Genomic DNA, 16,710 nt, shown 5'->3' with positions numbered 1-16,710 from the left:
TTCCCCAAAACTATCAGACTTCTTCATAACAAACTGCTTTTCGTTAATATTTCTCAAAATTAGAATATTTTCAAACTTAAGCCATTAGGTCAACCAATCAGAAATTCCAGCTCACTATTTGCTAGTTACATTTATCTGGAATGTTTGTATAAGACAAAATTGAGTATGAAATGCATTATTGCATGTGATAGATTTTAATGTATCAAACCAGATGTATAAGAAATAAAATGATCTTAGCTAGTTACTTGCATAATTGACACCCACTGCATGCCAATGTTCTTATTAGAAAAAAATATAAAAAATATCCAGACTTCTGGATAAACAATCACCCAATAAACATTTTTAGGGCTAAAAACTTGTTTCCTTAGATCTTTATATGTTTAACATAGTTGCTAACTCTGCCATAAATAAATTGTTTCCATTTTAGAAATAATAGTTACAAGGCCAGCATCATCTTTTATATATATTATAGTCTGTAGCAGCTTGGTGTTTAACCCAGATCCATGTTTCACACAAGTGTACCAAAGATTGGAAAAGCTTACTTATATAACAAAGCTCTTCTGCATACACTGCTTGCATTTATCAAAATTAAGAGGCCTTAACACATGTATGCAGGTTAAAGTAAGCTTTAGTATAAATGTAGTTGCACGATATACTTGTGTGGAATCTGGATGTAGATTAAAATCTCCAGCTACAAGAGATGAAACATGCAGAGACACATGGAAATGTAGATAGAAAAAAATATGATGAAACATTAAAAACTGGTAAGAATGTATTTGTTTCTCATTGCTTAATCACTTATTGATTCATTTTCTTATTTTGTGCACATTCATACTTAATTTAAATATATAAAGTGTGATAACAATTGTAGATTAACCTCTTTTAAAAAAATCTCAAATTGATGACATATGAAATGTGTATATACACATATACACGTTAATCTAAATTGTATTGTCTATATCTATGAAAATCATTCTCATCATGAATATTTAAGTTAAAGCTGAATGCCAAACAGCTTCAGGAAACAATTTCTACTTTTTAGACTTGAACTCCATTTAAAGCATCATATTTGTTACTCTTAACCAATATTTATCCTTCTCTAATTATAAATTTAATGTTATATTGTTGACATCAAACTTGGCCCTAGAAATACATGTTACTATGCAGTGTACAGTAGATATATCCAGATAGACTGCAGGCATTGGGAAATAAGCATTTTCCTGCTTAAATTTCTACTTTATATTAGAACATTTTGCAAATTTTCTTCTCTAAAACAGCAAATCTTGTAAACTGAGGGAATACATTAAACTTACTGAACCAATTTCATTAAATAACTATGTGCTTATTTACAGGATAGGGGAGGTCTCTTTTGGTTTTTGGCTCTGAACTTGAGCCTATCATGCTGGTTTTATGATAGGGTGAAGAAAATATGGATCTTGATAGATTTTGCAGATAGAGTAAAAAAAGAAAATTGTTAAACAATGAGCTCACAGTAAAAATACATAAAGCCTTAATAATTTCTTCTTAACCACTGCCTACTATAGAGCTTTCGATACAGTGAGAATTGAAGAGGAAAGACAATAGCAGAAATTGGGGGATAAAGACAAGAACAGTGTAATTTATTTTCAACACATTAATGTATACATGCATGATTTACAATAGTGTTTTGACAGTTTAACAAAATAATGAAAAATGGTAGGTTGAAAACATTGATTTAATAAAAAGTCTATACAAGGCCTTAGTTACAAAGTAATTCCATGGGGGGTAATATTAGCTACAGAATTCAGGCCTGAGCTGTGTTGTTCTGCAACCTTGGACATGGTGTGAAAGAGGGAAAGGGAGTAAGGTAAAGAAATGGTACTAGTTAGTCCTTGAATTAATAAGAAAAATGAGTATATGGAGGGCAAAGGGGACATGAATGTTAGCTATCCTGCACCAGAGCTTAATGCTGTAATTTGTTGGACAAGATGCTTATACATTTGTCTTACCATTAGTACAGTAGTTGTATGGCTTGCAGCTGATGTAAATATTACACTAGACACCTGTATTATGGAACTGGTAGCATTTAGATCGACACTAAACATTCTACCTAGAGCCTATGGGATAGTATACACACACATACATAATATATATATATATATATGTATGTATATGTATGTATGTATATATATAAATGATATAATATAGACACACACATGCTAGCATGACAGTATTGAGCTATATCTATTGTTCACTGTATTGTAAAGGTAGGAATTGTTGATACCACAAACAAGTAAATAAAAAAAAATCAGATAAATCTTCTTAAGAGCTAAAGAGCAAAATTTTCAGAAAATGAAAAATAGAGAGAGAGAAAGAGAGATCTGAGAAAGAAAAAAAATCCAAGAGAAGAATTCCAATGAAGGAAATTTATCAGAAATAAATTCTATAGTTGGTGTCAGTTGAGTTGCTATCATCACAATTATTTTCAGTTAATAAGTACAAAATTATCTACATCAAACAGAATATATACCTTTGTTAAGATGACAAGTTTTTAAAACCCAACTGTGCTTATGGGAGAACCCCAAATAGCATTATCATTTTTAATTATTACCTACCTGAACTACAGTCAGCAAGATGGCTAAAATGAGAACGAAAAAGACATTGCATTGATAGGCCAGTCTGAAAGTACAACACCTAAAACCCTTAAACAAATGGGTTGGGAGACTGTGGCAGAGATAAGGTAAAATTGATTATGAGAAGTTAGAAGGAAAAGGAAAAAAAATAATAAGAAGAAATACTTGAACAAAAAGCTAACAAATACTCACAACCACATTATTTGAAGAGAAATAAATATCAGAATTAAACAGAGAAGTCTACATATTTCTTGGAAGAAAATATTTTATCCATATTAGTAATGAAGGCTTATAAGCAAGAAGGGAATATGTGTGTGTATAGGTAAGTCTTGAACTGCAAGATATGTAGAAAAAAATGATATACATACATATATAAAACAAAAGAGTGCAAGAAAAATAAATAATTTCTAGATGTGAGAAATTTTCTCAAAAGATATTGGGGAAATAAAATATGAAAAGAAAAACAATCCTTCGATAGGTGAAACAGTGAAAGCTTTTTTTTTTAATATTTTATTTTCTTTTTTAGAATTTAGCTGGAATAACATGAACTGGAAGGAAGAAGTAAAGGAGATTCACAATATTATTAAAAACAATAAGTAGAAAAATGTTCATTCTCTCAATTACTGATGTATATTGATGTGCAGATAAAATATGTCAAAAGACCTTGAAAAGGGTAATGTGTAGGTAGTCAGGATTACTTAAATAATTGGTAGCTTAATTGCTTCCATGGTACTTAGTACCAGTGTCTACCAAGCTCTGTAGTCTGTCTTGGAATTTTTAGACAGGTAATATCGAAAACAGTACATCAAGGTGTCTTCAGTAAGAGGAACAATAAAGAGAAGGAGGAGGAGAAATAATCAACAAATTAAAATGTCTTCAACAATTCTTAGTGATAGTCAAAAGAACAACTTTTTTTTTAAGATTTTATTTTTTATTTTTATTTTTAATAAAAAAATTCAACAAATAGTGCTTAGAGGAGGAGGAGGAGGAGGCTAAGGGCAGGAAGCAGAGGACTTGATGTACTGTTTATATGTCATGTGTAACAAGACATTATCAACAACTTTTCTGCCAGTTTTTGTGTTTGTTGAATCTGAGTTGTTGGTTAGATTTCATGTCATGTGGTTAGAGTTGAGTCAACACAAAAAAGAAAAAAAAAACATAAACAAAACAGAAACAAATAAATAAAAAAAAAAGAACTAAGAAAACCCCGAAAAATAACAAACAAATCTAAAATAAAAACAAAGTTACCACTGCACTACATCATTGTTTTTCTCAGTATTATCTGCTAGGTGAATTTCTCAGCTAAATCCGGTAGATTAACCATTTAACTTTGTCAATTTTTAACTGAAATGTAACTTTCAATATTCTAATATGCATATATACATACACAACCTGCACACAGACAAGTGTATGCTAGTATATGTATATCACAGACAGGTTCACTTTTGATTTATTTACATATATGCCAGGGAATAAGTCTTCTTGGATATATTTTTCCCTAGATATAAGAAAATTCTTATTCTGATTTTAGACATCTTTACCCTACTAATATTCTTTCTTTTTTTTATTTATTACATCACAGCTGTTTGCCTTTCTGATACAGGGAATGCTATCAGTTGTCGGCTATAGGTTAACACCACCATGTTAATTAAAACTGCATCAATGCCCAAAGATCAGAGTTAATGTATACAAAGCTTGCAAGGGAAACTACTTCAATTTTAAATAAATTCCCAATTCATTGTGTAACTCTTTGCATATGTATGTATGTGTGTGTGTCCCCATATGTTTATGTGAGTGTGTGTTTGTATACATATGGGTAGCTGAACTCATCAATATGTAAACTTATCAATAATGATAATCAATGCTATAATTTCAACAATGTAAAGTTTGTCACTGGTCTAGCATTATTTTTTTAGTTTATAACCCTAATTGTTAGAAAGTAAGCTTAAATACTTCAAACAAAACATAATATAGATATTAACTGTCTAAATGTCCCAAATATTTAAAACACATATACGCCCCAACAGTCTCACACACACACAGAGTTTGTTACTAAAATATTCTACAAGTAAAATAAAAGTTATTTAAATAACAACAATAATATAAACAGTAATAAAATAAAACTTGAAACAGTTTAGTAACAGATCTAACAGACTTTTATATACTCTGAAAACAGAATAATGGTTTAAGGTTAATCAGGATGTGTGATGGACTTAGAGGGATAGAAAATGTAACTTCAGAAATAAGTCATTGTTGTAGTCCTCCAGAATAATCATTGCACAGATGTTTTAACCACTTTTTTTCTTTCTTAGAACTATTTAAACTTTTTTTAAATTTCTTTTGCTTTTTTTTCCACTTATTTCTTCTGGAGAGGCTTACTTTTGATTACCATTGATTTACAGAAAGGGGCTGAATATCAAGCAATAATAGTAGTAGTAGAAGTAGTAGTAGTAGTTATAACAAAACGAAACACCAGGAAGACATCACTGGCTTGATTAAGTTTCTTCATTCATTGTAGAAATGCACATCATTCATTGTAGCATGGTCTTGGTTTTTCCCAAACCTGTGGTAGCAAGCAAAGTTGTAGTGGGCAGCAAAAAACGCAGTGTGCAATTGATGGTAGCTGTTGTTCATGTATAGAGGATATTGACTGGTAAATAGTTGTTGTAACAGCGGTATTATTTAACAGCTAGGTGATAGTGCTTTTTATGGTCAGTATATTGGCAATGCTGTATCTGTATGTGGTTGGAGCAGGGCTCGTGATGAACTTGCAATGAAATGTGCAGCTTACAAAAATAAGGGTGGGTACTTTTAAAAGATTGTGAAAGACAGGACAACTTAATTTACATGACGGATTAGAATTAACTTATTTCTTCCCGAATACAAAATACCAAAAATTTCAACAATCCCAGTGAAAGCAGAAGTAAACAGTGTCAAGGGGAGATAACTTACTAACATTGCTGTTTTTTTTAATGATAATGCTTTTTTTCCGTTTTAAACAATTTATATAGTTTTTTTTTTTAATAATTTTTAAATACTCATTTAAAAATGATACTCTCTGTCTCAGTACAGAAGAGAATGTTGACTGAGCAGAGTAGTAGTTACCCTAGATGTGTTAGGGTGTAAATACAAGAGAGGGTTTAGATGACCTTGTAGCAAGCACTCAATAATCACTGATTAAAAAAAAAAATAAATAAAAAATTTCAAATTTCAAAACAAAACCAACCCATAGTTAAGGGTCACCTGGAAAAACTATTAAGCTGAGGTTTTATTTTCTTAATCTTTTTTTTTACACTTTTAAAATCATTAATTGTTGATTTAATTTAAATAGGCTTTTAATTGAATTAAATGAATTACATTTCCAAATATAATGAAAATGTTAAAAAAAATATTCCATGATTTTAAATATATATATATATATATATGTATGCATATATACATATGTATATATATATACACACAGACAGACACACACACGCACACATATATATATATGTATATATGTGTATATATATGTATATATATATACATATATATGTTAGGTTTTTTTCGATAACATATTCTATTTAAAACAAGCCAGATAAAGTATCTTTAAATTTAATATAACAAATTTAGTATTGAGCAACATTTCCATAATGTTACTTCAATTAACAGTAAGGCTTCAATGCCTATGTAAGAAGTTCTGATCATCATCATCATCTTTATCATCATCATCATCACATCATCATTATAATTTTTTTTTAGCCCACAGTTCAAAATAAAGATTGGGCTAAAACTAAAAGAATGTGTTTGTTTCGGAAATTTTGTAAAAAGATGAAAGAATCAATTCTACCCCAATGAGAGGCTTGCATACAACGACAAGGCAGTATTTAAGTCCAGATGTTGATATTGGGAATATCCCTGGCAACATCTGCTCATGAACTTCCCTCATAAATAATACTGCCACACAACTGGTATAAAAGAGTTGAAGAAAACTTTAAACTTTCCTAGTGGCATTCGAAAAGTTTGAACTCACTTCACCTCAGTAAATTACCATATTTAATAATGAATTTTCATGTTAAATTTTTACATTTTATTTTTCAGATAGTTTTATAATTTATTAACTTTTTAAATTTTTTTTTACTAGAAAGGAAGCATTTTTTTTATTGAAGAAAAGGAAAGAAACATCACATCACAAAACAGCATTTACCAATTGTATTTGCAGGTTGCCAGCAGGGGAGGGGTAAAGAACCATTAAATAGGTATAAAATATGTATACATTGAATTCTGATATAATCATACATCCCAGGTAGCAAATCGTACAAGGTGAGATCAACAGAGCTGTTCACAGCTGGACCCTGCACACAGAGCTCAGCATTCGTTCCCCTGCATGTGATGGTAGACTCCAGCCCGGAAGAATAACAGCCTTGGTGGAGAGAAGAGGGTTTTTGTCCCCCATTACGCTTTCTCCTTGTTATTGGTATTGACTGCATCTCTTCTCGGGGGCATGCGTTCATTCAATTTATCCAAACTCTTGGCTTCATCGAACCCACTTATTTTGTGGGTAGGAGAAAAACCGCTGAGGGCTGCAATGAAATAAAGAAAAAAATAAAGGATAAAAATAACCAAATAATAACAAATTCTATGAAACACATACATATACAAATTTGTAAGAACCAACAGCTGGAAAATAAACAAGATAACATGAATTAAAAAAAAACAACAAAAAACAAAGTAATGAATGAATGAATATTTTGGAAACTTTAAACCAATCCAAGTAAAAGAAAAATGTAAAAGATGTTTTGATAAAGTGTGAATATTTCTAATGTGTTTGACTTTATTAACTAAAATCATTGCACTTTTTTTAACAATTCTGATTACTAACGATCAAATTGATTAAATGTTTTTCTTTTAAGTCTGTAAAAAATATGCTTAAACATTCAGGTATTGTAAATATACTTTTAATGAGTTTTTATGTATGCGTGCTTTCTCAGCAATTGTTAATACTAACAAGATGAATATTTGATTGCATCAATAATACTGCATCCATTTTCTCATATTGGAATGGATTAGTCGAGATTGTATTTCTGCTATTTTTGGAGCTGACATTTTTTTTGAAGTAAATTCTCTATAAAAACTTTCAATTCTTCTCAGTCACACCTTCCTATTTTAGTCAAAGTGTGTTATGATCTATTTTCACACCAACAGCCATCATATTTATAAAAGAATATCAGCAATACATACTGATGGCAGTTTATCTGAAGACAATAACATCTCAGTCCCTAAATATATTATTCACACTTCAAAATCTTACTGTAGGTCATTAGAGACTCTCATTGAAGCTGTAAAAGTACACAAATCAATGAGAAGATTTTGCATTAATATTTCCATTTTAGTTTATTAAGAAAATCTTTCATCATCGTTTAACGTCTGTTTTCCATGCTAGCACGGGTTGGACAGTTCGGCCGGGGTCTGGGAAGCCAGGAGGCTGCACCAGTCTCCAGTCTGATCTGGCAGTGTTTCTACAGCTGGATGTCCTTCCTAACGCCAACCACTCCATGAGTGTAGTAGGTGCTTTTTATGTGCCACCGGCACAGAAGCCAGTCAAGGCGGCGCTGGCATCGGCCATGTTCGGATGATGCCAAACGTGGCAGATGCCAATTTTTATTCAAATGATTTATATGTAATCAAGAACTTCAAATTATTTGCTTCTGTTGACTAATGTTCATGCAATCATTTTTCAGCTATGTATCAATTTCAGTAAGTGAAATGATTTTAGATAAGTCAAAGTAGTTGTTATATAAATGTACAGTATGTTGTAATGATCAATGAGATAATATCCAAAAGTTCATGTTTGATGGTCATATGATATAGAATTTATGAAATGTTTAATACAATCAAAATCAATTCCAAATGGTTTTAGCTGATGATTGTGTACATGTCCATGTACATGTGAGTATATATGTTGAACCAAAACAGATGCATGTGGATAATCACATTCTTTGTTTTACTTCTATATCAGCACAAAAGAACACAATTCTCAGGTACGAAACAGAGGACACAGAAAATAACCAACATATACTGAGACAGAAATTCTAACATTCAATCTGTACTAACAAACCAATGTAGAAAAACAATAAAAGCAATTATTTGATACAAAAGTTGCTCTTAGAACACCTTATAGACTAGGTCTCAAAAAAAACAAAACAAAACAAAACATCTAGTCTAATAATACGTGCTACCAATCTCCCAGCAAGTTTAATTAAAACTTTAGTGTATTATTTTTGTAATTCAATGATTTGAAGTTAATGAATCAAAGCCTACAATAAATATTAATTTTTGTTTTTAATAATAAATTGAAGACAGAGTCAGTACTAATATCTGAGGAACTAAATCTGCTTTAAAATTTGTCACTTCCAGTTTACTGTGACTGTCTCCAGCTCAAGTGAGATTTTTGTTGTGAATAATGAAGCTGGAAATGTGTGTATTAATTTCAGAGTGCCAGTAATCTCTAGCCACCTAGCAGACATCTTTGAGAAAACCAGATAAACTTGGGATTTAAACAGTAACAGTTTGTTGTTACAGCAATGGCTACAATGCTACCACATTTTATAAGGAGCCACACACTTGGGATGATGTTGTAGATATGCTAAAGTTGAAGTTAAAAAGCATAAGAGAAACTTAATAATAATAATATTAAGACATTAATATTATTTGGTCTAAATTTGAAAATATCTTTTGATAGTAAAATCTTTTGACTAAATACATATTTTTGAGACAGAAATATATTTTGTCAAGATGTTTTCTTAAATGAATGGTTATGTTGCAATTTACACATAATAAATTTGAATCATTTAGAGTATTCAAATACTGATGCATGCTGGAAGTTGGCTTTTGTGGTATCTAATGTTATAATTTTCCCAACTTTAACAAAAGAAAGCAATACAAAAAATAATTTTGACATCACACGGCAAAAAATTCACTATTCGCTTTATATGGCACACAGAGGAAAAAACAAAAAGATGACGAGATATAGGCAGTTGTAACTAACGTCCCTAATTCTATTGGTTTGCTCTCTTCCTATTATGTTGAAAAAGCAGATCAACCTGGTAGAGCCCATTCCACTTCAAACTACTGACAATAACCACATTTATAGAACTGAAACCTTAAATTTTAAGGATGGGAAACATGAACTTGTGATGGTTATGCTTCTCCAAGAAGCATTAACAACATAATGAAGAAAATGGTTCCAATGAAGAACAGAAACTAGGTTGCACACTCAGCTTGTCAGTCATCAGATTTCTATTTCACTGACATCGACTGATAAGAGACTCTAAATTGGAGGGCAATCAGTTCCAGATGGTATGTGTGTGTGAAAAGGTGCAACAGAAAGAGTAGCTACATTGCATGTCGATGCAATGTAAATAGTAATCTGACTGTCACAGAAATATTTAGCTACTTGGAGAAGTTTGAGATGATGTTGATGAGAGAGAGAGAGAGAGAGAGAGAGAGAGAGAGAGAGAGAGAGAGAGAGAGAGAGAGAGAGAGAGAGAGAGAGAGAGAGAGAGAGAGAGAGCGAGCAAAACACAGCTAGCCTGATGTTGTGGTTCTAATGCTTCTTGTTTCGGGCCTTTATTTAAATTTGATTGAGTTTATAAATGCTTCCAGGCAATATGAAGATATATGAGCAGATATCATCATAATAGCAATTCCATAAAAATAGGTAAATAAAAAATAAAACATTTTTTGTAGTTTCAAGAAGCTTTTACAGACATATTCTTTGAAATTTGAAAACTCAGTCAACTTTAAATAAGCTAATCTATTTTTATTTTTTTATCTAGTTCGACATGTTTTTGGAATTACTTGAAACATTTGCTAATATTTTCTAACAAGCAAGCACACATTGTACTTCAGTTGATTTTATAGCAATCAATTCCTCTAAAATCGAAACCCTTACAGTGTGACAACACTGAATTTGGAAAGCAGCCTAAAACCAGACAGGAAGCTATAAACAACAGTTATTTCTACAGTCAAGACATCAACAAAAACAACAAAAAAAAATTAGTTTCTAGCAGCAGCAGAAGCAGCAATCGTGATGAAACACAAAAGAAAGCAGGTACTATATGAAAGCTAATGACAGTTTTTTTTTAAGGAACAATTAATCTAATTACTTGTATTTGATGAATTTTGCTAAAAGCAAAGCCAAATAAATATTTAAATAAGCAAATGGAAACCAAAGAATCAGTCTGAACCGTTGTTATTTGAATAATGTAAAAGTAAAAACATGTGAAGCAATTAAACAATTAGATGGCTGATTACTTACTAACTCTAGTTAGCAGAATGCACTACATGAATAAGACTTTTGCCAAGTCAAACATGTAGTGAGATTTAAAGTAATCTCTGTAACCAACAAACCATTATATACAGAAATAACATTAGGCTGTTGCTATTTGAAGTTAACTGAGTACTTTAGAATCCTGATTCTGAGAAGACTAATCTTCTCTAGTATAATAATCATGCCAACTTGGACAGTCTATTATTCATATTGATCTATTAATATATTATCTACTATGTCTGATTTGAACTGTTGAAAAAACATCCTTTAAGTTCAAGTTCATATGTAGGTTGAACATTTTACCGATAGAGAATTATTTTGATATGAACTATTACATCAAATAGGGATTTTAAAAGTGCTTCTTGGGTATTCTTTGCCAAAGTAACATAATAATAAATGTTGAATTAGCAAAATAAAAAAAAAAAACCAAAACATTAAAATAATAAAATTTAAGTTAAAAATCTAGCAGTTTTTGTTTTAGAGCTTTTCAAAATTAGTAGTCTTAATTCGAATTAGTTTATATAAAAAATAATTAGGATTTAGAAATATTTAAAGTAATTAACATAAATGCTAATAATTTTTTTTGTGAATACAGAATAAAAAAAAAGACCCACACAAACAACATCCTTAACCCTTAAAATGTCCTACTCAATAATTAACTATTTTGAATATATATTTTAAACATATTATGGGTTCTAACATAACTTTCATATTGTAAAGTATAAGTGTTTAAATTATTTCATATAGTTTTATCTTGCACTGAACAAGGAAACATGAACTGAATAGCAGCCAATAAAAGAATACAAAGTTTGTTTAGTGTAGTGAAAGTATATTATAGTGAATAATAAGAAACAAAAAAATAAAAATGAAACGAAAAAAAAAAAAAACTTTAAAAGTTGGGAAGATTATATAATATTTAAATGATTAAATAAATGGTTTATTAATAATTGATGGGATGGGCATTTATATAATGGCCTATCTAGAGTCAAAGCTAAATTTTGGCTCATAAATTTTTAAAGTTCAACTACATTTTCATTTTATCCATATTATAATGCATTTGTATGATATTATGATGGTTATACAAAATGCTAGAGAAATTCATCACAGCAACTAGTTTGTTTACTTCATTACATCGATGTTTTAGAATTTCAAGGTTTATATAATCACTGGGTATTTGGAGCCTTCAGTAATGTGGTAAAATCTCAATGAAGTTAAATTGTCTCTCCAACTTTGGCAGTATTTTATTATTAAGCTGAGAAATGTAAATAGCATATTTTAGAGTGAATTACATCATAAATATCATAATTTTTAGATTTTAGTAGAACTAATATTAAAACATGTTAAAATATATAGTAAAAGTATTTATTTTATTTTTCTCGTGTTTCTTTTAAACAGAAATAATTAAAAAAATTATTATTTAGGAAATTATTCTACATATATTTATAAAGCAGTTAGTAGATATATTTAGCCTAGAGTAAATTTTAGCAATGTGCCAGGAGGTATAAAAGGTAAATTTATAAATTTCAAATATTTTTCTTTGTATCAATTTCAAACTTAATCCTCACACATTCTAATAACCCATTTTGGAGTGCTATTTATTTTAAGTGATAAAGCCATTATGTCTAGTTTGTTGTAATGTTTTAAACAATGGGTTTCTAAATGCCTCTTGGACCAATGTAGTGATTTTAGGAGTAGATTTTAGTGGCAATGGAAATTGAAGCAGTGGCTGAAATATCTTCTCCAAAGTTTCTTTTAGGATGGAAAAGCCAGAGTGAAAGCTGCAAGGATATAGTTAATTGGCATTGATCTTCAAATTCCTCATTTAGATTACCATGTACTGCTTCCCTGAATGTAACTATGTGAGGAATTGTAGGAAAAAATACGTTATTCACAATTAGCAGTAGTGACTTATTTTCTGATTGTGCTAGATAGCATGGTTGATTAAAATATGAAGATGTTTTATATTATGCAGTGTATTGAAGAGAAAAATAATGGAGATATTTAGACCCAAACCTGCTGCACTTAAGTGTTGCACCATTGTTTTGTTGCTGCTCTTTGCACCCCCAATAAACAAACAGTTACCTATGACTGCCGTGCACATGCCAGTGTCTCTCAACTATACAATCCTAAATAGAAAACTAACCTTTGATAGCTGGTTCCTCGTTCGGATTATCGATAGCTGAATGAATAAAAAAGACATTTAAAAAATTGAAATGAAAAAATTAAATATTCCACTCTGACTATGAAAAGAAAAATACTTCATAGTTGAGATAAGTGTGTTTGTACCCCAACTCAGTACTGATTTATATAGCAAATACTAAAGTGAATACAGCTAATGAACGATTGAAATTCTTTGGAGATCGTTGTCGCTATTGTTTAGCCTCAGGTCTGATCAAACAGACCTATAACCAAAGGCATTCTTGCTGTGACCATCCTGTCTTCTTCCCAGGCACAATGCACCCAGGACCACATCATCCAATGTGCCACTTTTTTTCTAAGATGGTATAGTGTAACTTGAGGGAGATTTGTTTGCTATTTCTAGCAAGTTGAACAGCTATGTAGAGGCTCCCTTGGTTGTCGGTGAAAACCAAAATGAGAAACATTAAGGCTAATATTGGTTTTTAAATGTTTCTATTTTTTTTATAACCATAAAAGGATATTTCTAAGTTCTGAAATTAAAACAATGTAAAATCGCAAACAACAATACAAAAACATTTTTTTTTAAAAAAAGGAAAGGAAAAAGAATTAAACAATATATACTGAAAGAGAACTTTACACAATTTCATAAATATAAAATATATATAAAGCAATATATTTATGTGAGAATATACAAACAGAATAAAAAGTACTTGTTACATGTGATAGAGCTTAGTTCATTTTGATAAAAGATGATTCATTCAGATGTTAGAGTTTCTTGCAATGTGTGTCCTTTAACAGAAGGATAACATTACAGTGAGTAACCCTGGAAACTTTGAAATTCTTAGTTTTGAACAAATAATGCAATATATATACATATATATATATATCATCATCATTTAATGCCTGTTTTCTATGCTGGCATGGGTGGGTTGGACAGTTTGACTGAAAACTGGTAAGTCAGGGAGATTACCAGTTTTCAGTAAAACTGTCCAACCCATATATATATATATGTATATATAGGGTACGATGGGTAAATCGTTGGCATTTCGTATTTTTAATTTTGTTAACTGTACAGTATAGTAGGGCCAGATGGGCACTGTCTGTAAGAAAAACAGCACCATGATGCAATTCACTCTGCCAGAAATTTGGAAATGACATGCTGTACTGCTTGGCATTTGCACTGGAAGCTCCAATACAAACATTTCAGAGTGTTTGGGTGTCAGTCTGAGGATATGTACTGAAAATGATAAAAATGAAACACCCAGTCAACATCATGGTGTTTGGAGAGATCACTAGGGAAGGCGATGTTATGCCTCTATTCATCTTCCCACATGGCCTCAAACTCAACACGGAGGCCTACATCAAGTGTCTGGAAGAGGTAGTGCTGCCCTAGGTCAATAGGGTGGTTGCTGGAAGACCCTATGTCTGACAACAGGACTCTGTATCATACCACACAAGCAGGAGAACCCAGTCATGGATATCAGGCAATTTCTGAAACTGCATTACCCTTAACATCTGGTCACCTAACTCCCTAGACTGCAACCCCCTTGATTATTATGTGGGGCGCAGATGAGTGAGAGACTGACAAAACTTGTAACACCAAAGATGAACTGAAGGCAAGGATTATGGCAGCATTTGTCAACATAAACAAGGAGAGTGTCCAGAAGAGTTGCAGGAGATTCCTAAGTTGTCTGGAGGCTGTGGTTGAAGCCAATGGCAATTTTATTGAATAAATTTACTCTTTAGTATTTCAAGATATTTTTATGTAATTTTGGTAGATATATCATATAACTGTTGAAATGAGATGTCAGTGTTATTTTCATTTCTGCGTAATTTAGATGACAGTTTATTTGCCGCACCTTGTATATATATATATATCATCATCATCATTTAGCGTCCGTTTTCCATGCTAGCATGGGTTGGACGGTTCAACTGGGGTCTGGGGAGCCCGAAGGCTGCACCAGGCCAGTCAGATCTGGCAGTGTTTCTACAGCTGGATGCCCTTCCTAACGCCAACCACTCCGAGAGTGTAGTGGGTGATTTTATGTGCCACCGACACAGGTGCCAGACGAGGCTGGCGAACGGCCACGCTCGGATGGTGTTTTTATGTGCCACCGACACAGGTGCCAGACGAGGCTGGCAGACGGCCACGCTCGGATGGTGTTTTTATGTGCCACCGACACAGGTGCCAGATGAGGCTGGCAGGTGCCAGACGAGGCTGGCAGACGGCCACGCTCGGATGGTGTTTTTATGTGCCACCGACACAGGTGCCAGATGAGGCATATATATATATATATATATAGTGCTTCTCACACAGTTCAAACTTATGCAACAGCACATATATTTTGTATATTAACAGAATTACAGAATTGGTGGGAAGGATTTTCAGAACAGCTGATTGCTTCAAGCTTCATGTATCTCATCTGCTGCACACAGACACACCATATTTAGCTTGATGCTGTGTCACAGGTAGTTGCTTCCTCAACTTTTTGTTGCCCAGTTATAAGGTATACATAATATCTACTAAATGGCCATATATAACAAGTCATAAATTTGGTAGTTCCTATAGCTATTTACAGTGTATACAAACCACACGATTTTTCTCACCAGTAAATAACCATTAGCTACTAATCTCTCTGTGAATACAAGATGGGTGTTCTTTCGCTGACCAAGTTCTAACAAGATTAAACACTAGTCATTTTGATTCCAGGTTTTCTGACTATAGAGGGATAAAATCTACTGAGTAACCACTTTATTTATTTCTCACACCAAACCTAAAATCGAATGTTTATTAAAAGAAAAAGGTATACTTCACATTTCAAATTATCAAAAATGCTGTGTAGGACACTATGAATGAATGAAATTAATCTATGTGTAAACAAATCATGGTAGAATAAACAGTTTTGTTTTTTGAAGTAGTGTTATTGTAGTATCCTGAGCAAGGCTAGAAATATAAATTAACTGTAGGCATTGTGAGGAAACTGTTAGATACTATTATTGATATTAATGTTGATTAATGCCTTTTACTGAACTAGACTAGGAGAAAGTAAGACTGTATGATAATGTACATTATTAAAACATATCAGTCTAGTATGTAAAAATTAACTTAAGTTTAATAATAATAATAATAATCCTGTCTACTATAGGCACAAGGCTTGGAATTTGGGGGGAGGAGACTAGTCAATCACATTGACTCCAGTGTGTAACTGGTACTTATTTCATTGACCCCAAAAGGATGAAAGGCAAAGTTAACCATGGCAGAATTTGAACTCAGAACATAAAGACAGACGAAATGCTGACAATCATTTTGCCTGGTGAGCTAATGATTCTGCCAGCTTACCGCCTTAATAATAATAATAATATAATAATAATGATAATAATAATAATAAAAATAATAATAATCCCTTTTACTAAGGGCACAAGGCATGAAATTTGTGGGGAGGGGACCAGTTGATTACATCGACCCCAGTGCTTCACTGGTACTTAATTTATTGACTCCAAAAGGTTGAAAGGCAAAGTCAACCTCAGCGGAATTAGAACTCAGAAAGTAGTGGCAGACGAAATACTGCTAAGCATTATGCCTGGCTTGCTAATGATTCTGCCAGCTTGTGTGTGTGTGTGTGTGTGTGTGTATATATATAATGT

The 16,710-nt window shown here is 31.9% G+C and overlaps 1 protein-coding gene across 14 annotated transcripts in view; it reads right to left on the bottom strand.

The window, feature by feature from the left end:
- Positions 1 to 6,298: 6,298 nt before the first annotated feature.
- Positions 6,299 to 16,710, bottom strand: part of LOC115212040 (serine/threonine-protein phosphatase 2B catalytic subunit alpha isoform) — a 169,830-nt gene continuing 159,418 nt past the window's right edge. For 5 of the 14 annotated variants that reach the window (XM_036507309.1, XM_036507315.1, XM_029781194.2 and 2 more), the window contains 2 exons: positions 13,070 to 13,105; positions 6,299 to 7,177 (listed from right to left, as the gene is read on the bottom strand). In XM_036507309.1, coding sequence (XP_036363202.1) covers positions 7,050 to 7,177; positions 13,070 to 13,105 — 164 coding nt within the window. In that variant the 3' untranslated portion in view covers positions 6,299 to 7,049. Of the gene's footprint in view, positions 7,178 to 13,069; positions 13,106 to 16,710 lie in introns of those variants that run through there. The other 9 variants (XR_005001230.1, XR_005001235.1, XR_005001238.1 and 6 more) reach the window with 3 other exon arrangements.

The sequence above is a fragment of the Octopus sinensis genome, linkage group LG1, assembly GCF_006345805.1.
Source record: "Octopus sinensis linkage group LG1, ASM634580v1, whole genome shotgun sequence".
NCBI classification, from domain to species: Eukaryota; Metazoa; Mollusca; class Cephalopoda; order Octopoda; family Octopodidae; genus Octopus; species Octopus sinensis.
This window is presented reverse-complemented; position numbering and strand designations above follow the sequence as displayed.